Here is a 25,138-nt window from a genome sequence, read left to right as displayed (position 1 = left end):
TAATAAACATGTGGATAAAGGTGAACCGGTAGATATAGTATACTTGGATTGTCAGAAGGCGTTTGACAAAGTTCCTCATGAGAGGCTTCTAGGAAAAGTAAAAAGTCATGGGATAGGTGGCGATGTCCTTTCATGGATTGCAAACTGGCTAAAAGACAGGAAACAGAGAGTAGGATTAAATGGACAATTTTCTCAGTGGAAGGGAGTGGACAGTGGAGTGCCTCATGGATTTGTATTGGGACCCTTACTTTTCAATATATTTATAAATGATCTGGAAAGAAATACGAGTGAGATAATCAAATTTGCAGATGACATAAAATTGTTCAGAGTAGTTAAATCACAAGCAGATTGTGATAAATTGCAGGAAGACCTTGTGAGACTGGAAAATTGGGCATCCAAATGGCAGATGAAATTTAATGTGGATAAGTGCAAGGTGATGCATATAGGGAAAAATAACCCATGCTATAATTACACAATGTTGGGTTCCATATTAACTGCTACAACCCAAGAAAGAGATCTAGGAGTCATAATTGATAACACATTGAAATAGTCTGCTTTTTTGACTGCCGCAGCACACTGAACAAACAGAATGTTGGGAATTATTAGAAAGGGAATGGTGAATAAAACGGAAAATGTCATAATGCCTCTATCGCTCCATGGTGAGACCACACCTGGAATACTGTGTACAATTCTGGTCGCCGCATCTCAAAAAAGATATAATTGCGATGGAGAAGGTACAGAGAAGGGCTACCAAAATGAAAGGGGAATGGAACAACTTCTCCACGAGGAAAGACTAAAGAGGTTAGGACTTTTCAGCTTGGAGAAGAGATGACTGAGGGAGGATATGATAGAGGTTTTTAAAATCATGAGAGGTCTAGAATGGGTAGATGTGAATCGGTATTTACTCTTTCGGATAGTAGAAAGACTAGGGGGCACTCCATGAAGTTAGCATGGGGCACATTTAAAACTAATCTGAGAAAGTTCTTTTTTACTCAATGTACAATTAAACTCTGGAATTTGTTACCAGAGGATGTGGTCAGTGCAGTTAGTATAGCTGTGTTTAAAAAAGGATTGGATAAGTTCTTGAAGGAGAAGTCCATTACCTGCTATTAAGTTCACTTAGAGAATAGCCACTGACATTAGCAATGGTAACATGGAATAGACTTAGTTTTTGGGTACTTGCCAGGTTCTTATGGCCTGGATTGGCCACTGTTGGAAACAGGATGCTGGGCTTGATGGACCCTTGGTCTGACCCAGTATGGCATTTTCTTATCTTACTCAGCCAGCTTCCTATAGACCAATTTCCTTGCTGAATTGTGATTTGAAACTTCTGGCTATCATACTAGCAGCAAGACTTGAGTACGGTCCTGCCAGGGCTCATATCAGATAACCAAGTGGGATTTGTTAAGGGAAGGTCTGCTAGTTCTCACATTGCAAAGCTAATTACAGCCATTACTTATTGTCAAAGTAACTGCATTCCAGCTATAGCGATCAGCTTTGACTCTGAAAAAGCTTTCGATAGGGTTTCCTGGGGTTATCTTTTTTCAGTATTAAGTCATTTTGGGGATCAAGGAAATATATGTAACTACATATCCCTCCTATATCACTCACCCACTTCTCATTCTGGCTAATGGCCAAACCTCATGAGCCTTTATCCCACAAAGAGGGAGTCACCAGGGCTGCCACCTTTCACCGCTATTATATATATTGGCTATAGATCCTTTATTATGTACCATTTCAGCAGATCCAGCTATTTCCAGTCTAGAGAGTCATAAGGCTCCTTTTAGGGAGGAGGAATAGCGTAGTGGTTAGAGCAGTGGGCTACGAACCAGGGGACCAGGGTTTGAAACCCGCTGTCGCTCTTTGTGACCTTGGGCAAGTCACTTTACCCTCCATTGCCTCAGGTACAAAACTTAGATTGTAAGCCCTCTGGGGATAGTGAAATACCTATAGTACCTGAATGTAAACCGATGTGATATCTCAGATCAAATGTCGGTATATAAAAATAATAAATAAAAGGTGGCAGCCTTTGCGGATTATATTTTAGTTTCTCACCCACCCATAGGACTCCCTACCAAGAGTTTTAAATCACCAAATTAAATATGGAACTTTTTCGGGCCTAAAAATTAACACGGATAAGTCCAAAGCTTTGGACATTTATGGTAACCTCAAACTTGGGGCACAGCATTCCCATTGCGGTGGGGAACGGGGGCCATCAAATATTTGGGGGTACATACACCTAGCCATATAGCTTCTATTTATCATGTCAATGTGCATACCATGCTCACAAAAATGAAAAAGAGATTGGATCAATGGTTAATGCTGCCCATTTCAATAACTGGGCGGCTATATATACTAAAGATTATGGAGCTCCCTAAGTGGCTTTACCTATTACAGATGATGCCAATATGGCTCCAAGGCCATGATCTGAGCTCCATAAATGATTCCATTCGGCACTTTATTGGGGGGGGGGGGGGGGGAGGAACAAGCACGGTTAGCTTTAAAACATTTATTTAAGCCGATGGTGCAAAAGGAGGTTTTGGCTTGCCCGGACTTCTGCCACTATAACCTGGCGTGCATGTTAAGACACATTAGGGACTGGATTCTGGGTACCAAACATTTCTCTCCTACCTCCTATATCTCAAGCTGGTGGCAAGGCTTTTCCATCTCTTCCCTTTTACAATGTCAGTTGCAACATGTTCCCTTAGCCTGTAAAAATTATCTTATACTACGCTCATGAAGACAAGCTTGGGCGTTTTTGTGCAAATGACTGCGAATACCACAAACTTTGACTCCCATAATGGCAATTTGTGGGAACCCTCAATTTAAACCAGGGATGGGTCATTCTGTCTTTAGTACATGGTCTACCAATTATACCCAAGAAATTCGGATATCATCTATAGTTTCCAAGAGTTGTGTGACCGGTATCACATACCCAAAGAGGATTTTTATATGCTTATCTTCAATTAAAACACTATGGGCCTCATTTACCAATATCGCATTGGTAACGCATGGTTACCGCCTGTGTTAAAAAAAGGGGCGTTTCCATGCAAATGAAGCTGTTTTCGCGCTGCAGGAACTTTTCGCGTGCCGTGAATTTTTCACGGTTTGCGATAAAAGGAACAGAATTTATTGCGAACCGCAAAACTGTTATAGCGGTTTGCGATAAAAGGAGGAGGAGGAGGAGGAGTGTGGTGGTGGTGGTGAGGAGGCGGCGGAGGAGTGTGATGATGGTGGTGCTGGTGATGGTGAGGAGGCGGCGAAGGAGTGTGGTGGTGGTGCTGGTGGTTGCGAAGAGGAGTGTGGTGGAGGATGGAGCATGAGAGGAGAGGAGAGGAGAGGGGAGTTAAGAGTAGGGGGAGGGGGAGGAGGATGGAGAGGGGGAGGGAGGAGGCGGCAGGACCTAGTGGTAGTGATATGAGGAGTAGGAGCAGGGACAGGGGTAGTGGGAGAAATAGGCAGAAGGGAAGTGATAGGAGGGTGAGGGAGGGGGAAAGGGTGAGGCAGGAGAGAATGATAACCATTGATAACCATCTTACATTCAAACCTTTCATTAAATCTATCATTAAGGAATGCTTCTTTAAGCTCCAAACCATAAAAAAACTCAAACCACTGCTACACTTTTCTGATTTCCGCACTGTACTACAGTCTATCATTTTATCTAAGGTAGACTATTGTAATGCACTTTTTCTAGGCATCCCCGCTACCCATATCAAACCCCTACAACTACTACAAAACGCTGCCGCCAGGATACTATCAAACACGAAAAAAAGAGATCACATCACCCCTACACTTATCGAACTTCATTGGCTCCCTATACACTCTCGAATTCTCTATAAAGCCTGTTCCATCATCCACAAAAGTCTGTTGAACTCTAACCTGAATTGGATTAACCCCCCACTCCTCCCCCGCACCTCGAATAGACCCACACGTACTGCCCTCCAAGGAACCCTACGTGCACAACCTATCAAATCTTTCAAATTATCGTCCACTATAAACAGAGCTTTCTCCCTAGCCGGCCCCTCTATATGGAACTCCCTGCCTCCTGATATACGCCTGGAATCATACACACCCACTTTCAAAAAAAAACTGAAAACATGGCTCTTCCAGCAAGCCTACCACACATCACCTCCCATTACATAAATCCTTACTGATTAAATAAGTGATTCTCCCAGAATCTGATACGCGACTTATGATTTATTTCTCGGATTACGTTGTATGCCTATCGATTTTGTACTTTGACTAGGCTATTTATGTACTTATCTTTTGTATATAGTTTTGATGATATGTATATAGTGATTTTGCTGTTCTCAATTTTATGTAAGGGCCCTGCCCAAAAGTTAACCTGTTTGCAATGTTATATGTAAGGGTTCTGCCCAATGGTTCCTGTTTAACTGTAAACCGATACGATGTGTGAACGGCTATCGGTATAAAAAAGACATTAAATAAATAAATAAATAAATAAATAATGGTGGGAAGAGGTAGGGCTAGACAGGCAGGGCAGAGGGGAAGGGAGCAGGAAGTGCAGGGTCAGGTGGGGGGGGAGGAAGGGAGTGGGGAATCTGGTGGGTCGGAGAGACAGGGTAGGGAGGAGACCCCTCCGGAAGTGGCACCCCGAGCAGACAGCCAGGCCAGGGTCAGGCAGCGTGCCATGAGGTTCAGCCAGGAGGACAATGACCAGCTCATAGAAGGCGTGCTCCAGCATTATGCCCATTTGTTTGGAAATTTGGCAGTGAAGACCAATAAGGCAGCCAAGGGACAGATATGGGCCACTATAGCTGGGGACATCACAAGGCAAAGTGACATACATAGGACCGCGGAGCAGGTGGCCCACCGGTACAGAGATATTAAGGCGCAGCTGAAGCAGAAGATAGCAGAGAGGAATCAGTACCTGAGGGACACAGGAGGAAGGTCACCGTGCCCAATCCGCTTCACGGATATGGAGAGGCGACTAATGCAGCGGCTGGGACCAGACGTCGTCAAGGGATTGGATCCACGCCTTGATACATCCCACCTCAAAGATGGTAAGTTGCCCTGTACCCCCCTGTCCTGTGCAAGGTTTCAACACAATGTTTAGTCCTGTTTTCTGTTTCAGTTCCCCATGTGCTCTCCAGATAAGTCTTGCACCCCCACCCACCATGCAGAACCTGGCAGTCTGAGCTGTGCAAGCAATGCTGAGAAGTGTTCACATTGTCACTTTCCACATGTGCTGTGCATACCCCGGCCTGCAGGGTCCATCCCCCTGGCCCTTCCCCCATGCCATTAGGCACATATAAACAACATAGCTCTATAAGCAGAAAGTCATGTTGGTCAAAGCTTATGTGTCCATGTTTGATGTAATTCCAATTCAAGCTAACGCTGTGGTACTGATGATGTCTCTCTTTTTGTCCCCCTTCTTCTACAGAGCATTCTGGTCCCAGGCAGCAGACATCAGGTGCCAGCTGGGAGGGCCCAAGCACCAGCAGAGACCCACCGGGGACACGGCGGCTACCAATGATGACCAGGCCCTTTCAACTGGATGCGACGACACAGTGGTCAGATTCGGAGGAGGAGGAAAAGGTGCGGCCTACCGGAGCAGCCACAGGCAGCCCCCTAACCCTGAGCAAGGCCCTGGGGATCTTGAGTGGGGGACCTCCCCCACTGATCTGCACCCCCTGACCTTCAAGGCAACTCCGCCCAGTAGGCCCACACCAGTCATGTCGCCATGCAGCCCTGCATCATCGGCTGGGGCAGCAATGCCAATCCCACATCCCCCAGCACCACAAGCACCTCCAGCAGTGCCAACCTCACAATGCCACGAACCGATGACAGCCACACAGGCGGAACAAATAAAAATGGAACTGCGTGGCCTCAGGAGAGCTGTCAGACAGCTGAGCCGTGACTTCCAGCTCCAGACTGCAGCCACCACACAGGCAGGCAACACCATCGCTGCAGCAATTGGCACACAATACAATTTTGTTGCAAATCCTCCAGCGAATGCAGGACCAGCAGGTGTCCTCCTCATCCACAACTTCAACACCCCAGCCAAGTCCCTCAGGATCCCGAGGGCGCAGGGGCCGTCCCCCAAAGAACCTGCCACCTCCCACCAGACCATCAAGACGTGGCAAGGGACCCTGAGGGGGCCATCAGGCACCACAAATCGGGTGGGGCAGTTACTCCCACCCACCACTGGGATGGCCATCCCACAGAGGGGCAGTGCCGTCGAGATGGAAGAGGATGCACCACTGGCTGCTCCCCCCAGAGGGGCAGTGCCGTCGAGATGGAAGAGGATGCACCACCGGCTGCTCCCCCCAGAGGGGCAGTGCCGTCGAGATGGAAGAGGATGCCCCATACAAAGTTGATGAAGTGCCACCTCCCACCCACATGGTCACCTGGCTCACCGCCATCCGCTGCACCACTCTGCTGTGTGCCGCCTTCTGTTTTCAAGGGCTGCAAATTCTGGCAGTGGGCTGTAGGATGACCGGTCTGCTGAAGGGCTGTTAATGCTGGTTGTGAGGTGCATTCTGTGCCTCATGTCTCCAAATGGCACTTGGCCTGTGTGTTCCTGGGCCTCCTCCTGCTGCCATGCCGCAGCTGTGTCGTCCTGGGCCTCCTCCTGCTGCCATGCCGCTGCTGTGTCGTCCTGGGCCTCCTCCTGCTGCCATGCCGCTGCTGTCTGTTCCTGGCCCTTAACTGCTGTAGCCAGACCCTTCATGTTTTTGCCTGCTACCTACATGCTGAACCACTGGATACCTTGTCTGCTGGCTGGACTTTCACTCTGCTGGCTGGCCTCTCAGGCTGTCCCCTTTCAGTGCACTCTTTCAACATGGACTGCCTGGGGCCTATGCCTGTCTACACATTGTATACTGACCAGCGGTAATCTATATATTGCAGTATCCAAGCTATTGGGGTGCCACTTCCTGTTTCTCTGTTCCTAGGTAATCATGCTTTGCCAGTACTGATAACACCCACTACCTGCATATGTGTATATACTGCTGATGGTGGAGTGATGTAATCCGGAATTGGTCCACTTTGGATCTATTAGCTATCTAGTACTTGCAGATAATGAATACCTAGGAACGTCAAATGTATGCTGTAACTGCTGACCTCATACTTGACTATACCCTGCAGAATGTTGTCAGGAATAAATATCCTGTTTAACCTGCCACCTTGTGTGTCCTCTTTATGTTCCTAATGTGCCCTTGGTGTACACCTGCCACACCTTGCATGCTGTATCCCACATTGCACCAATGCTGAGTTTTCGAACTGACCCCTGTCTGAGGTTCAGTATAGCAACATCTGCACCTGCCATTGACATACCTTACAGTTAGCTTCATGTACTAGGAGGGTGCTAAGGGGGACCCAGCATAGTAAAAAATAGGGGAGTACCTGACATGTCCCTGACAGTAGAAGAGGTATTGTTCCTCAGTACAGGGAATGCACAGTAAGGGAGCGTTCTGATGTATGCCTGCTCTCCTGATCTGTGTGGAAAGGGGAAGGGGTGGCCAGCTGTCTATTGCAATAGCAGTGCTCATGTCATGCACTGTTGGCAGTGAGGAGTCCAGACACGTATTTCTTACCAGGGTTCATTATCATAGCTATCTCTGCATGACAAACACCACGCATGTGATCCTAACTGATGCTAAGGTACTAACAGAGTTTGCTTCCTAGATTGGTCTCTCACATGTGCAGGTAAACGGAAGATGACTTCCACCACTGCTGGGTGACTGACCGAGAGGTTGCCAACCTCTGGTGCCACGCACGACATCCATGATAGTGGTGGCGCATGCACCCTCTTAATTTCCAGCCACCATTGGCATACAATACTGTGTAGCCCTTTCCAGCTGTACATGCTAAGCATGTACCCTGTGAAATCTCATATATCAGTGTACATCCCCACCATGGCAGCATGGTTGTGTGCCAGGGAAAGCTTCCTATAGTTACTGTCTTAGCATTAAGGTTGTGGGCCACTGAAACGTGAGGCATGGGAAGGGTAATGTTGCTATCTGCATGCCGTGTATTAAAGGAGTTGCACAGACTGTCAGCAGCCAGCTAAGTAGGCTGTTAGTCGTATGGAGAGGTGAAGATATTAATGCAAATTTGTCATACCTGTTTACAGGGTGCAAGCGGTGTAAGGCATGCTCAACAGGCCTTAAGTGTGTTTAGCTGGTGTCCATGTGCACACAGATGTGGTGACTGCTGGTGTGCAGTCACTATTAATCACCCGTATAGGAATTTGCGGGTCTGAAAAGCGCAAAGGTTGCAAGAAGAGGTCACCATCCGTTGTGATACACATGCCTCCGGTGCCCTCGCCCAGCTGTGGGGTGTGCATGGACCCTTTAGAATGTGGGCCACGTCCACCATGTGAACACTGTCTCACGGCCAACACTGTGTGGTCCACAGTCCTACACTGTCTTCACATAGTTCACCTCGCCACACACACATAGAAGCCACTGTACAAGGTTAACTGTCATTGTTGATGGCGCATATTCTTTGGATAACCAGTCCAGTGACCGGTATCTGTCAGTGTTGACAGATACTTGGTATACTTTACTGACTCTTAACAGAACCACTATCATTAACATTCTACAGAACCCCAGTGGACTTTCCTCCCTACAGGTGTGCAGCTGCGAAGGTTACAGGTAAGCAATGTAGCTCACACATCATTATCAGCAGAATATTTGATTTTCCACATACTGTGTGACCTGTGTCACCATCACGTAATATACCCACCTCACATACTCTGTGTCTTGAACCTCCTGTACCTGCAAGCCTTTATTCAGAGACATTATGTGGATGGGATGTATACCCTCCCAACGGAGCGATATGGGTGCATCTATGTCACTCGGAGGGGCAAGTAGGCCCATGTCTGGCCCATATTCCCTCTATTCTTGCACACTGTTCTGTTACCTGTTACTGGGAGAAACACTGTCCGCCAGCTCCTGTGGAATACATACTTGGGCAGCGAGGTAAAGGGGTCTTCTCCATATATAGCCTGTCAGGCATTGCCACAGGTCATACAGTATGTGCAAACACTAATATTCTGCTGATAATGATGTGTGAGCAACAGTGGTTACCTGTAAACTTCTGAACAGCACACCTGTAGGGAGGTTAGTCCATTGGGGTTCTGCAGCATCTAAATGATAGTGGTTCTGTTAAGAGTCAGTAAAGTATAAAGGAAAATTAGTTCTTACCTGATAATTTTCGTTCCTGTAGTACCACGGATCAGTCCAGACACCTGGGTTGTGATTCCACACCAGCAGATGGAGACAAAGTAAAACTTGTCGGGCTCCCTACATATAGTAAGGTGCCACCCACAGCCCCTCAGTCTTACATAATGTCAAAGCAACAAAACTGCCTAACTAACTAAAAACCCGCTAAAACAGGCCAATTCAACTACCCCCAGCTGGAACAGAACTGCCAGAACCAGAGGTGAACGGTAATCCTTCAACAAAAACCGAATAAATGAGAACTTGAATCCAACCGAGCAGACTCTCTGTTACTTCAGCTTAAATCAACCACTAGAACAGACGGGCGGGAGCCTGGACTGATCCGTGGTACTACAAGAACGAAAATTATCAGGTAAGAACTAATTTTCCTTTCCCTGTACGTACCCGGATCAGTCCAGACACCTGGGATGTACCAGAGCCAATTACCGAGGGTGGGAAGCAGAGAGTCCCGCTCGGAGCACTCTCCCTCCAAACGCCCCCGAATCAGCCGCCTGGACATCCAGTCGGTAATGTCTAGAAAACGTATGTAACTACTTCCAAGTCGCCACCCTGCAGATTTCCTGCGGTGACACCTGAGAGGTCTCCGCCCACGACGTGGCGTGTGAACGTGTCGAGTGAGCCTTGAGGCCCTCAGGGGCCGACTTGCCCCGGAGAAGATACGCCGAGCCGATGGCCTCCTTGAGCCACCTCGCAATCGTGGTCCGAGAAGCAGCGGCACCCCTCTTAGGACCAGAGCCCAAAACAAAAAGATGGTCGGAAACCCGAAAAGGATTCGTGACTTCCAGGTAACGGAGAAGAACCCTACGAACGTCGAGTCTTCTCAAGTCTCTGGACTCCTTGTCAAAACTATCCCCGTCCGAAAAGGCGGGAAGCTCAATAGACTGATTCAGGTGAAACGCAGAGACCACTTTCGGCAGAAAGGACGGAACCGTTCTCAAGGAAACTCCCGAATCCGAAATTCACAAGAACGGTTCTCTACAAGAAAGAGCCTGCAACTCCGAAACTCGTCTAGCTGACGTAATCGCGACCAGAAAAACCGTCTTCAAGGTGAGATCCTTTAGCGTCACCTTCTTCAGGGGCTCAAACGGCGCCGCACACAGAGCCGAAAGAACAAAATTCAGATTCCAGGAAGGACAAGGGTTCCGCACCGGCGGAAGCAAATGTTTAGCTCCCTGAAGAAAACGCGCCACATCAGGATGTAGCGCCAACGACACCCCTCGAATCTTACCTCTGAGGCAACCAAGAGCGGCTACCTGGACTCTAAGGGTACTACAAGATAGCCCTTTAGTGAGACCCTCCTGCAGAAAAGCGAGGACCTCAGGCACGGATGACAAGATAGGATCCACCTTACGAGATCTGCACCAGTCCTCAAAAACTGCCCAAACCCGAACGTAGGCTAAGGACGTGGACTGCTTCCTAGCTCTCAACAAGGTGGCTACCACCGCCTCAGAGTACCCTTTAGCCTTCAGACGTTTCCTCTCAAAAGCCAAGCCGCGAGACAAAAGTGATCCGCATCCTCCAGACAGACGGGTCCTTGACGAAGAAGGAGCACGTCTCCACAAAACCGAAGGAGAGGTTCCGCTGTCAACTGTAGAAGGTCCGCGAACCATGGTCGTCTTTGCCACTCCGGCGCTACCAAGATCACCTCCAACGGGTGCAACTCTATTCGCCGCAGCACCTTGCCTATCAAGAGCCAAGGAGGAAACACATACAGCAACACGTCCGTGGGCCATGGAAGGACCAGAACATCTGCACCTTCGGCCCCTCTCCTGGGTCCAGGCGATGCCGGCTGAGGAAGTCCACTTGTACATTGTCAATTCCCGCTATGTGGGACGCCGCAATATTGCTGAGATTCTGCTCTGCCCAGCGCATCAACCGGCCGGCCTCCTTCGCCACCTGCCGGCTTCTTGTTCCGCCCTGTCGATTGATATAGGCCACTGTGGTCGCATTGTCCGACAGAACACGGACCGCCCGACCCCGAATCCACGGGCGGAAGGCGTGCAACGCCAGAGACACTGCCCTGGTTTCCAAACGATTGATGGACCATCTCGACTGCTCCCTGGACCACTGTCCCTGTACCGAGCATCCCAGACAGACCGCTCGCCATCCCGAGAGACTGGCGTCCGTCGTGACGACCGTCCAGTTGGGCATGATCAGCGATACTCCGCATGTCAGATGCTCGGAAAGAAGCCACCAATGTAGGCTGGACCTGGTCCTGTCTGGGAGGGGAAGAGGAAGATGAAATTCCTCAGATGCCGGTTTCCAGCAGGAGAGTAAGGCTGATTGTAACGGTCGTAGATGAGCAAAAGCCCAGGGAACCAAAGCGAGTGTTGATGCCATAGAGCCCAAGACCATCAGATAATCGCACACCAGCGGACATCGTAGCGACAACAGGTGCCTCACCTGCCTCTGAAGCTTGTCCACTCTCTCCTGGGACAGGGAAACCCTGCCCCTCTCCGTGTCGAACAGGGCACCCAGGTACTCCAACCTCTGGGTAGGCTCCAAACAACTTTTGGCGAGATTGATCACCCATCCGAGGGAACGCAAGAGCTGTAGTACCCTGGCAACCGCTTGTCGACACGCGAGCTCGGATTTGGCTCGAATGAGCCAATCGTCCAAGTAAGGGTGTACCAGGTGGCCCTCCCGCCTGAGCTGCGCTGCCACCACCACCACCACCATGACCTTGGTGAAGGTGTGCGGGGCCATGGCGAGCCCGAACGGAAGAGCCCTGAACTAATAGTGTCTGCCCAGGATGCAAAATCGTAGAAATTTGTGATGGTCCGGCCGAATCCCGATGTGCAGATACGCCTCTGTCAAATCCAGCGACGCCAGAAACTCGACGGGCCGCACCGAGGCCACCACCGACCGAATCGTCTCCATCTTGAAGCGTGGAACGCGAAGGCACCTGTTGACTCCTTTCAAGTCGAGAATTGGTCCCAACGTGCCCTCTTTCTTTGGCATCACGAAGTAAATGGAGTACCTCCCCCGGCGGAGCTGCACTGGTGGTATGGGAGTAATGGCGCCTAGAGCTTCTAGGCGCTGGAGGGTCATCCTTACTGCTGAACGCTTTGCGAACCCTTTGCAAGGCGACACAAGGAACTTCTCCAATGGCAGGCGTGCAAAATCTAAAGCGTAACCGTGACTTATCACGTCGAGGACCCACTGGTTCGAGGTTATCTTGGTCCATTCCTCGAAAAACAATGCTAGCCTGGCTCCCACATTTGGCACAAGGTCCTGGAGATGCCGCGAGGAATGAACCCCCCTCGTTTCATTGGGCCGCTTTGGGCCCCGATCCCGACGAGGGACCACCTTGTCTTCCGAACTTCTTCCCCCGAAAGGACTGAGACCACGAGGAAGGTCTGGAGGAACCGGACCGATAGGAGGAGCTGGAACCGGACGATCTCTGCGGCCGCTGACGTCTGCTACTCCGAAAACGATTCCTAGCGGAAAAGGAGATCCTCAGTCTGGGCCTGTCCTCTGGCAACTTGAACGCCTTGTTCTCCCCGAGAGACTGCATCAGGTCGTCCAGTTGTTTACCGAATAATAATTTCCCTTTAAAAGGCAAGGAACCAAGGTGAGCCTTGGACGAACCATCGGCCGCCCAGTTCCTGAGCCAGAGGAGACGGCGCGCAGAGACCGCCGACACCATGGCCCTGGCTGACGTCCGTAGCAAGTCATGCATCGCATCCACGCTGTAAGCGATCACCGCTTCCAGGTGATCCGCCTAGGCTGACTCCCCCTCGGAGAGACCTGCATTCGCCTGGAGATTCTGGGCCCAGCGCAGCCCAGCCCATAGGGCAAAATTACTACAGATGGCTGCCCGGACTCCCAGGGCGGAAACCTCAAAAACCTTAAGCTGCATTCCAGCTTTCTACCTTTAATATCCCTGAGCGCTGTGGCACCCGTGACTGGTATCGTAGACCTCTTCGTCACCGCCGACACCGCTGCGTCCACTCGTGGGAGGCGAAGAAGCTCCAAGACCTCCTCAGGCAGTGGATACAGCTTGTCCATGGCCTTACTTACCTTCAGGCCCAGCTCAGGAGTATCCCATTCACGGAAGAGGATGTCGGACACTGAGAAGTGGAACGGGAAAGCCACCGGTGGACCCGCAAGCCCCAGTAGAACCGGGTCCATATTGGCCCCCTGTCGGGACTCCACCGGCAGAGCCTCCACTCCCAGCTCCTGCAGAATAGCCGGGATAAGGGGCGTCAGCTCATCCCTTCGAAACAGGCGCACCACTTTCGGGTCATTGCCATCCGCTGCCTGCGCCCCTTTGCCGGCACCCGGTGGCCCGGCCCCTCCTCTTCCTGGCCTCCCGTCCCTCCTGGGACCCCGGAGGCCAGATCCTCCCCTTCTGAGGAGGTGAACTCCGAATCAGAGTCCAGCGGAGCTCCCCGCAGTTGTCGCTTTCCCCGCAGTGGGTCCTTCTGGGACCTATCCCGAGCCACCCGCTTCCGGGACTGGGAGCGCTCCTCCGGGCCCCTTGAGGCCTTCGACTTCCCAGAACGCTTGCGGGATCGCTTGTATTGTAGCAGCTTGCGAAGAAGTAAGGTGAAGTCTGCCGAAAACGAGGCCTCCGAATCCAAGGAGGCCTCCTCCATACTGCGGTCCCCCGGCGAGTCCCGATCCCCCGGGTCCTCCCCCCGGGGGCCTGTTGTTGCGGCGAAAGCGGGGGAGGCTGGCCGCCATTATTGGCAGCCTTCCTCGTGGCGTCCCGGACTGCCTCTAAAATGGCCGCCGTTCCCGCACTAAGCGGGAACGGCTCAGAGACGCTGTCCTGCACGGCGCACGCCGGCAGCCCCCCCAACCGCCCTCCAACGGTCCCTCGCCGCCGGACACGCAAGTAGTACACACCCCATCGCGCAAGACCCCCGCACGCGCGGCAAGCCGCCCCCCCTAGGCATCCTCGGCCCCCGGCGGTAAGACGGCCGGAGAAGAAGGTTAAAAAATTTAATTCCCTCCCCCCCCCCCCCGCGACGAGACCGAGCGATCGAGCAAGAGAGACGGCGCAGCTGAAGAAAACAAAAAGTCCCCCGACAACCTTTTTTTTTTTTTTTTTTCTACCGCTGTCCCGGGTGCTGATCTTCTGCTCCAGGGGTGGTGAGTGAACCGGGCTCCCCGGTGTCACCCCCAACGCTGCTGCCCGCACCGGCTGGGTCCTCAACCCTCAGCAGCGGCCTCAACCAGGGGGGGACGGTCCCCTCAGAACCTTCCCACCCCCCTGGGAGGCTGACGACGGAGGAGCCTTTCCTTTCTTCAGCTTCAATAAATCTTTTTTTTTTTTTAAATCCCTGACTAAACTAAGAAAAAAAACCCCAAGGCACCAGGGATCCCCAGAGACTGTGGGTGGACCTGCCCCATCTGCTGGAGACAGAGAAAGACTGAGGGGCTGTGGGTGGCACCTTACTATATGTAGGGAGCCCGACAAGTTTTACTCTGTCTCCATCTGCTGGTGCGGAGTCACAACCCAGGTGTCTGGACTGATCCGGGTACGTATAGGGAATGAATATTTGTATCACTGGGTGTCACACACAATTCAGTAATTAATTATGACTCTGTTTGTGCGGCCATGGAGGATAGAATCCCTGACTGATGGTCTGCCACTGCAGGTGGACATCTGGAAGCTCTCAGCCCTCGACCTCTTGCCATACAGGGTGTAAGGTGTTGCCTACATGTCCACACCAGTGTGTGGCCTGTGTATGTAGTGGTTGACAGGCCAGGTGCAACACTGAACACTGCAATGCTATTTGTCAGCACCCTTAGGCACATCTTGCTTCCCGGGCACATTCCACCTCATGAAGGACAGGTTGCCATGTGTGAGGATACAGCATGTAGCGTTCAGCCTGTTTAACGTCTGCCCATCCAGCTAGTGGAACTCCTGGACCACAGAACTGTGGCGCAGCTTGGAGCACAATTAAGGATGCACATGTGCTTGGCCAAGTGTGAGGTTTTACAACACTGTAGCTGGGCATGGCATCAGCTCATGGCAACGTTGGCCCTCCTTATATATCCTTGAGGAGGACATCTCCGGGTGCAGCCTGGTGGCGTGCTGCCAGAAGGATGCACCCTTATAAGGTACAGTACATGGAGGCTCTATGTGTAAATCTGCATGGTTTCATGGTTGAGGGGCAAACGTGAGAGCAGTTGGTGCAGAGGGAGGGTGTGTTACGCAGAGACTAGGTACCACCTGTACCCCGAAATGCCATCCTGGTATGGGTTGGTGCAGTGGCAGAAAGAAAGGAACTGTACGAATTCTGACCACATTCTGTGTGATTATTCAAAGTGGCTATCTGCACAAAAGTATCTGCAGCTCTGAAATTCTGTGCGCTAAGGGGCGGATTTTCAGAGCCCTGCTCGCCTAAATCCGCCCAAAACCGGGCGGATTTAGGCGAGCAGGGCCCTGCGCGCCGGGAAGCCTATTTTACATAGGCCTACCGGCGCGCACAGAGCCCCGGGACTCGCGTAAGTCCCGGGGTTCTCCGAGGGGGGCGTGGCTACGGCCCGGGGCGGTCCGGGGGCGTGGCCGCGCCCTCCGTACCCGCCCCCAGGTCGCGGCCCGGCGCGCAAGAGGCCCGCTGGTGCGCGGGGATTTACGCCTCCCAGAGGGAGGCGTAAATCCACCGACAAAGGTAAGGGGGGGGTTTAGACAGGGCCAGGCGGGTGGGTTAGGTAGGGGAAGGTGAGGGGAGGGCAAAGGAAAGTTCCCTCCGAGGCCACTCCGATTTCGGAGCGGCCTTGGAGGGAACGGGGGTAGGCTGCGCGGCTCGGCGTGCGCCGGCTATACAAAATCCATAGCCTTGCGCGCGCCGATCCAGGTTTTTAGCAGATACGCACGGCTCCGCGCGTATCTACTAAAATCCAGCGTACTTTTGTTTGCGCCTGGAGCACAAACAAAAGTAGGCTATTCGCGCTCCTTTTAAAATCCGCCCCTAAACTAATAGCTAACAGAAAAACAGTTTTCAAATTAGCAACTTTAAGGAAATGCCCTGATGGACACAAAGAGTGACCTTGCCAAAAAGGACAATGCTATATTCAGATCTCAAGATTGGCAGGAAACTTTAGCAGGAGTCTAATATGCTCTATGCACGTCAAACAATGAGACATCTGGATGTGAAGCCAAGGGCCTACCCAATATACATACCCTGTAATATGAGAGAACCGCAATCTGAATTCCTCAAGAAATTAAGAGTCAAACCCTTGGAAAGACCTTCGTGTAAGAAATCCAGAATTAGAAGCAGTGAAGCTTTACAAAGACTACACTGATGCGCAGTGCACCAATCTTCAAATACTCTCCAAACTCACAACTAAGCTAAGGAAATGGGAAACTTCCTAGCTTTCAAAAAAGAGTAGACACCACTGCTCAGAATATCCCTTTTTCATTAAACATGACCTCTTAGGCTAAGCTGTAAGACAAAATCAATCCAGATACTAGTGGAGAACTAGACCCTGCGACAGCAACCCCTTTTTGGACAAGAGCCTCAGAGGCTTGCTATGTAACAAACATCTAAAATCTGCAAACAAAGACCGCCTCAGCCAATCTGGAGCTACCAGAATCACTAGAGCTGGATGATCTGAAATTCTCTGAAGCACTTGACTTATCATGGGCCATAGAGGAAATACTTACAGAAGTGCTTATAATGGTCAAACTTGTACCAGAGCATCGATTCTAGAGAGATAACAGTCCCTCCTCTTTCGGCTGAAAAAAAGCCATAATGCCTTTGCATTTTTGACAATTACAATAGGACCAATCACTGCGACTCTCCACCTGTCCACAATCTGATCGAAAGCTACTTGAGAAAGAGAACATTTTCCTGGATAGACCATGTGGCTGAGATACTCTGCTTGAATACTGTCCACTTTCACTATAAGTGACGCCGACAAAAGCTTCAAATTCTGTGTACAATTCTGGTCGCCTTATCTCAAAAAAGATATAGTTGCAATGGAGAAGGTACAGAGAAGGGCAACCAAAATGATAAAGGGGATGGAACAGCTCCCCTATGAGGAAAGGCTGAAGAGGTTAGGGCTTTTCAGCTTGGAGAAGAGACGGCTGAGGGGGGATATAATAGAGGTCTTTAAGATCATGAGAGGTCTTGAACGAGTAGATGTGACTCAGTTATTTACACTTTCGAATAATAGAAGGACTAGGGGGGGCATTCCATGAAGTTAGCAAGTAGCACATTTAAGACTAATCGGAGAAAATTCTTTTTCACTCAACGCACAATAAAGCTCTAGAATTTGTTGCCAGAGGATGTGGTTAGTGCAGTTAGTGTAGCTGGGTTCAAAAAAAGGTTTGGATAAGTTCTTGGAAGAGAAGTCCATTAACTGCTATTAATCAAGTTTACTTAGGGAATAGCCACTGCTATTAATTGCATCAGTAGCATGGGATCTTCTTGGTGTTTGGGTAATTGCCAGGTTCTTGTGGCCTGGTTTGGCCTCTGTTGGAAACAGGATGCTGGGCTTGATGGACCCTTGGTCTGACCCAGCATGGCAATTTCTTATGTTCTTATGTTTTCATTCTGCAGAATGATGGTCAATACGATCCGCAGGAACTAATGTATATCTATACGTGATTTTGTGACAGTGTGACATGTGACAGCAGCCCAGCAGGCATTTTTTAAATCCTGCCAATTGAATTGCCCCTGAGGCAGCTCTACGAGCGAAACTCGGCCAGAGTCGGGCACATAATAAAGGGCTTCGTGTGATCATCCGATTCCTATTGTTTTTACTCTAATACAGCCAACTGGATCGGCTTCCGATTTGCTTTTTGACAAATAAAATAGACATTACAACAAACATAAAAGGATCAAAATAAAAATTGAGAGGAAAGGCTACTACGTTACATTATAGAGATAGAAAGAAAGGCCTTTATATGTGTGGGAATGAGCTAAAGCAAGTGAGTATAGATAAGTTTTAATAGCTTTTCTGAAATCTTTCTTAGTTGTCAGTAATCTGATGGCACTCAGCAATGAGTTCCAGAGTGTGGGCCCCCACTATGGAGAAGGTGCGTTTCCAAGTTAAGTATAACCTGGCAGTTTTGATATTTGATACTTGTAAGTAGTTTTTATCAATTGAACCTAATTGGCATGGGAGCTGATAGAGACATAAGGAAGAACCCAACCATATAGATAATGCACTATGTATTAAGTTATGGATAATGCTTAAAAATTTGTATTGAATGCATTGACGAACTGGTAGCCAGTGAAGTTGTTTCAAAACTGGAGTGATATGTTCTCTGCGGTGCGTATTGGTAAGTAACCTAGCAGCACAATTTTGGATTAATTGAAGAGGATGTAGAATATAGTCAGGGAGGCCTAGGTAGAGTGAATTACAGTAATCTAGAATGGTTAGAATTAAAGACTGAAGTATGGAACGAAAGTCATTTGGATAAAGAAGCAATTTTAGTTTTATTTAGTAGATTAATTTTTAGGATAGAAATTGGCCAACTGTGGCCTGGGGAGAGTAGGAAGTTGGCCCAGTGGTAGTGGGGGAGACCATTGCAATTCCTTTTTTTTTTTTTTTTCCTTTTTCTTCTTTCTTGGAAGTAGGACAAAATATTGGAAAGCCATATATACAAATATATTTGGTCTACCTAACAAAACCAGTACCCTAAAAAACATTATTATGAAAGATGATATTGATGTAGTTGTAATTTCTGAGTTATGGTTTAGTGATAATCAAAACTAGGAAGTGAACATACTGAGATATACTATTTTCAAAGTACAGGTAGGTAAAAAGGAGGAGGAGCAACTGAGCAAGGAGTAGTTGAGTTACTTTTGATTGCCTTGAAGAATCCTAAGGGGACTAAGTGAAATCTATAAGTCAATAAAATAATACAAAACGGCAGGTGAAGAAAATAGCACAAAAATCTATAGGCTGCCATCACAAGGCAAGAGTAAGATATGGATATGATAGAAGCCATCCAAAAGAATAGCATGCAAAGAAGAGGTGCTGTTAATAGGGTACTTAAAACTAGATGCAGATTGAAGCATACTAGTTACAGGATCAATTATAACAGTGGTTTTCAAACTTAGGGCCTCATTTTCTAAAGTATCGCAGGCCTGTGGTACTTTAGAAAAAAAATGCGGTAATGAGGGGCGGGGGGTGGTCCTGCGCTAGCCGGCAGCAAGCCCAATAGCTACACCATAGAAGGTGTAGTTATTGGGCGCGAAATAGGCAGAGAAAAGGCCCTTACGATAGCTTTAGAAAATAAGGCCCTTAGGTTCATAACTTTCTTCTGGGTCACAACCCCATTCCCAGCCAACGTGCAGCTCCTGAGCCGCATGCTACGATGTCTCTACTCTCGCTCGTGTCAGCTGTCATCGTAAGAACGGCACTAAGTGTGGGTAGTGTGCATCTCAATTTTCCTTAACACTGTTCTCATGATGAAGGCCAAGAAGTGCACTAATATAGGCACCGCATGGCTCAAAGTGACCAAGCTATGTGGAGCTGCTGAAGTGTCAAGACAGTGAGTAATAAGGGTTGGGGGAAGGCCACAGTGGTATGAGTGAGCAGTGAGGGTAGGGGGAGGTAGTCAAAGAACAGTGGGTGCTGGAGAGCGGTGAAGAAAGTGAGTAATGGAGCGGAAAAGAGGGATAAGAAAATAGATGAAAGAAAGTATCTGAATTCATGAAAGCATGGGACAAGCAAGTGTGATCTCTGAAAAAATAGTAGGGATTGTAGAGTAGCTGTATGATCTTTTTCTGCCATCATGTTTCTATGTTTAAACAGGATAAACAAACAATTACTTAATCATGTTTGGAATCATGTATTTACACAGAATTATGGAAGACAATTTACTAAGCTTTGCTCTCCACAAAGAATGGGGAAAAATCCCTAGGTCTTTGGTCAACCATGCTGCAATCTGAACTGTAAAAGCCCAGTTCTAAATACACATTACAGGTAAAGCCTTAAACAGCAAATCTAGCCCTCCAGCTTGTATATAAAAATGTTTAATAAATAAATAAATGTAAATGTGTGTATATGAACACAAGTGGAACATTCAAATGAGATCATATTAAATTTTTCTTCCACAAGTACCTTTTTGAAGTACAATATCAACTTGACAACAAGTCTGGCTATAAAAAGTGAATGGAAATTCAATTAAAATAAAAGGATTAAAAAAATCCTACCTTTTAGTTTTAAGTTACTTTCCAGTGTTAAGAAATTTTCATAGAAGATAAAATAAATCTGAGAATAATTGGCTTCAAAGAAATTCTTTAGTTCACTCCATTCCAGGTTATCTAGAAAAAGAAAAAAAAAAACCAAAAAACAGTTCATGAACAAAGGAAGAGACACTTGGAAAAAGTAACTGTCAAAAGTATTTTATAGCAGCAGCTTAATGTACCAATGTGAAGTGTAACAGTTCTTAAGCAATAAAATACATATTAATAAAATTTGTCATTCCTTGAAAGATACTGTTGTACTAACAGATAAGCAACTCTGTTTTTTCTCTAAGTATGCCCCAAGGACAGCAGGATGTCTGTTCTCAAACATGCGTGAGATCATTAGATAGAGTCTGGCATGGTATTTCATTTCAAAGTTTTACTTTAAGCATGACCTACTGGGCATTTGCAACATGCTTTACTTCTACACAGGGGCCCCCTTCAGTCTATACTTTAGCTTAGACTTGGAGAAACCAACTCCAAGGGGAGGTGGGCAGGTTTTGTGAGGACCAATAAGCTGCTATCCTCAGAGAACACCTGATATACAGAAGCAACTCTGCTTTCTCTGACGACAGGATGGCAGTCCTCACATTCGGGGAATATGCAGCATTTTCATTTTACATTTATTAGGATTTGTGAATCACCTAACACAGAAAGACCTAGGCAATGAACAAAATAACGTACATAATCATAAAAAAACATACAAAATCGTGAAGACTTAACATTAACTAAAAAATAAAATACCAAAGACATTTAAAACATTAAAATAAATCACATTAAAACAATAAGGAAGTAACCCATCATTATATAAAAGTCAGATTAAATAAATTAAGCAGCGAAAAATAAGCTAGCTTAAAAAGAGAAAGTTTTAATTTGTTTTCTAAAACTCTTAACAGAATTGCAACCATAGACTGCACCAAATGAAAAAAAGGGAAAACCTGAAAACGTGCCAACAGGCAAATCCTTTATTGGTGGCAACAAGCCATATTTTGTATTTTCTGTCTTTTTAATAGGGGAAGCCTAGAACCAAAAGAAAAAAAAAAAAAATCCCAGGCCCTGGAAGGATGGATATGTGTTCTATCCCTCAAAGAGACCCTTGGGACAGACTAGCCAAACCTATTAGGAGTACCTATCCAATCAATAGTGTGACATGAATGTGTGGAGAGAACTCTACATAGCAGCTTTGCAGGTAACATGATCAGATTTGATCTAATGACTAGAAGAGGACAATATGTAAGCCTACAGCTCTAACACTAACCTTTAAAAAGGGAAAAATTGATAAAATGAGGAAAATAGAAAAAAACTGAAAAGTGCAGCTGCAAAGGTTGAGTGTACAACAGGCATGGCTATTGTTTAAGAATACCATCTTAGAAGCACAGTCCAGATGTATTCAACACATTAAGAAAGGTGGAAGGAAGGCCTAAACAATTACTGGCATTGTTAAAAGGCAAGGTGAGAGACTATTTCAGCCAAATAAAAACAGCTTCCTTCAAAAACAGGAAGAAAGATCCACCTGAAGGAGATAGGCAAAAGCATAGTCAAGTTAAAATGTAAAACATTGATAAGAAAGACTAAAAAAGATTTTGAAATGAAGTTGACTGTAGAGGCAAAATCTCATAATAAAAATGTTTCACAATATATCTTAAAGCAGGAAACTTGCAAGGCAGTCGGTTGGACCATTAGATGATTGATGAGTTAAAAGAGACACTTGGGGAAGATAAGGCCAACATGGAAAAACTAAATGAATTCTTTACCTCCATATTTACTAATGAGGATACAGGGGAGATACTAGTTCAAGACAGTTTTCAAGGGTGATTCGGATGAAGTGAACTAAATCACAGTGAACCTGGAAGATGTAAACAGCCAGACTAAAACTGAAGAGTAGCAAGTCACCTGGACCAGTTGGTATACAACCCAGGGTTATGAAAGAATTAAAAAATGAAATTTAAGACCAATTAATAAAAATTTCTTACCTATCATTAAAATAGTCCACGTTACCTGAAGACAGGATGGTAGCCAATTTAAACACAGATATTTAAAAAGGGCTCCAGGGGTGATCCAGAAAATTGTAAACCAGTAAGCCTGACTTCAGTGATGAGAAAAACAGTGGAAACTATTCTAAAGAACCAACTTGCAGAACATAGACAGACACGGCTTAATGGGACACAGCCAGCATGGATTTACCCAAGGGGAGTCTTGCCTCACAAATCTGCTACATTTTTTTGAAGGGGTTAATAAACATGTGGATAAAGATAAACTGGTAGGTGTAGTGTATTTGGATTTTCAGACGCATTTGACAAAGTCTCTCATGAGAGGCTTCTAAGAAAACTAAAACGTCATTGGATATGAGGCAATGTCCTTTCATAGATTGCAAACTGGTTAAAAGACAGGAAAAAATAGGATTAAATGGTCAGTTATGTCAGTAAAAAAGGTAAATGGTGGAGTGCCTCAAAGCTCTGTACTTGGACTGATGCTTTTCAATATATTTACAAATGATTTAGAAAGATATATGACGAGTGAGGTGATCAATTTGCAGATGACAAAATTATTCGGAGTAGTTAAATTACATGTGGATTGTGATACATTGTGGGAGTACCTTGCAAGACTAGAAGATTGGGTGTCCCAATGGCATATGAAATTTAAAGTGGACAAGTGCAAGGTGATGCATATAGGGGAAAAATAACCCATACTGTAGTTAAACAATGTTAGGTTCCATATTAGGAATTACCATCTAGGAAAAAGATTTAGGCATCATAGTAGATACTACATTGAAAGGGTCGGCTCAGTATGCCGCAGTAGTCAAAAAAGCAAATAGAATGTTGGGAATTATTAGGAAAGGAATGGTGAATAAAACAGAGAATGTCAGAATGCCTCTGTACTGCTCCATGGTGAGACCACACCTTGAAAACTGTGTGCAATTCTGGTTAGCACATTTAAAAAAAAAAAAAAAAAAAAAGAAGATAGTTGCACTGGAGAAGGTACAGAGAAGGGTGACCAAAATGGTTAAGGGGATGGAATGGTTAGCCTATGAGGAAAGGCTAAAGAGGTTAAGGCTGTTCAGCATGGGAGGATATGGTACAAGTCTATAAAAGTCATGAGAGGACTAGAACAGGTAAATGTGAATCAGTTATTTAAGCTTTTAGATAATAAAAGGACTATGCAGCACTCCATGAAGTTAGCAAGTAGCACACTTAAAATAAATCTGAGAAAATTCTTTCATGCAACACACAATTAATCTTTGAAATTTGTTGCTAGAGGACGTCCTTAGGGCAGTAAGTGTAGCTGGATTTAAAATAGGTTTGGATAAGTTGCCGGAGAAGTCCATAAACTGCTATTAAGTTGACTAAGAGCATAGCCACTGCTATTACTGGCATTAGTAACATGGGATCTATTTAATGTTTGGATACTTGCCAGGTACTTGTGACCTGGATTAGCCACTGTTGGAAACAGGATGCTGGGCTTGATGGATCCTCAGTCTGACCCAGTATGCCAACTTCTTATGTTAAGTTATGTCCCCCATGGAGGCCAAATCTTAATGGGCTACCAACTCTGCCATGACTCTGACAAGACCCACCAGATTCAGGCCTGCCTGGGCACAACAGAAGAAATGTAATCTGCTAGCCAACTAGAAAGTGAGCACTCAGCAATGGCAATTCCAGGATTGTTGGTGTCAAAAGAAACAAACATTTGGGTGGATTTTTTAAGTGCTTCAGTCTGCTCCAAATATTAGGCTAGCGCTCTCTTGTACTCAAAACTCTGTAGCACTTGTTCACCCTTATGTACATGTGTCTTGTGAAAAAATGTTAGAAGAATAATTGGTTAAAGTGTAAGTTCAACCCTATCTTAGGTAGGAAAAGACGGGTGCTTAAAAATCACATATAATCGTATCAATTCGTCCGAAGTACAACGACCAAACAAACTTATAACAATCACGTTGTATCCAAAAGTTTATAATCTTTAGTAGCAGTGTTATTCTTATTTTAGTTTGTTTTTTTTCAATTTTTCTTACGGTTTTGTAATTATTCTTTTTAATTATGGAAATGAGTACTTCCCTTAAACTTGCTGTCCCACGTTTATCCCATTATTCTTTAGGATGTGCAGCGTAAGCTAATATGTAGCTATTGCATGAATAACAAACAGTTTTTGACTTTAGTAATAAAGATGAGATGGACCTTTACTAAAATATAAAATTGATGAATGTTGGAAGCTTTTCCATTAAAGAGCATCCGGAGATTTTTCACAGCAGTGTCGGGAGTTATAACAATAAGTGCCTGAAGCAGCGGCTCGCGAAACGTGGCCACGTCGGACTTTTGGACTCTGGACTCCAAAGCGCGGTGGCGCAAGTTTAACGGAAGTACTCATTTCCATAATTTTAAAAACATAATTACAAAACTAAGAAAAATTGCAAAAAACAAAATAAGAAAATATAGTGTAATGGACCGATGATTAAAGAAAGACCCCTAGCGGTGAAAGCACACGTTGTATACTTGCCAACCGCGGGTGTGTATGAAGGTCCTATATCATTATGAAATTAGTAAAAAAAAAAAAAAAAAAGTCATAAGAGGCATAAGAATAACACTGCTACTAAAGATTATAAACTTTTGGATACAACGTGATTGTTATAAGTATATGCTTAAAAATCACCCAATTGTGAAAGAACTTGGTATCCAATAGATAAGTCACTAGGTGCCAGAGCTTCCTGACTCTGCAGGCCAAAGTGACAACAACGAAAAAGATGACTGTCCAGATCAGATACTTCAGCTTTTC

At 46.6% G+C, this 25,138-nt stretch overlaps 1 protein-coding gene across 4 annotated transcripts in view; it reads right to left on the bottom strand.

Annotated features, from left to right (window-relative positions):
* The window catches only part of RALGAPA2 (Ral GTPase activating protein catalytic alpha subunit 2), a 1,327,630-nt gene that overhangs the window by 1,259,552 nt on the left and 42,940 nt on the right, over positions 1 to 25,138 (bottom strand). For all 4 annotated transcript variants that reach the window (XM_029593760.1, XM_029593759.1, XM_029593761.1 and 1 more), the window contains exon 2: positions 20,339 to 20,449. In XM_029593760.1, the coding sequence (XP_029449620.1) occupies positions 20,339 to 20,449 (111 nt within the window). The remainder of the gene's footprint in view (positions 1 to 20,338; positions 20,450 to 25,138) is intronic.

This window comes from Rhinatrema bivittatum, chromosome 3 (genome assembly GCF_901001135.1).
Source record: "Rhinatrema bivittatum chromosome 3, aRhiBiv1.1, whole genome shotgun sequence".
Taxonomy (NCBI): Eukaryota; Metazoa; Chordata; class Amphibia; order Gymnophiona; family Rhinatrematidae; genus Rhinatrema; species Rhinatrema bivittatum.
This window is presented reverse-complemented; position numbering and strand designations above follow the sequence as displayed.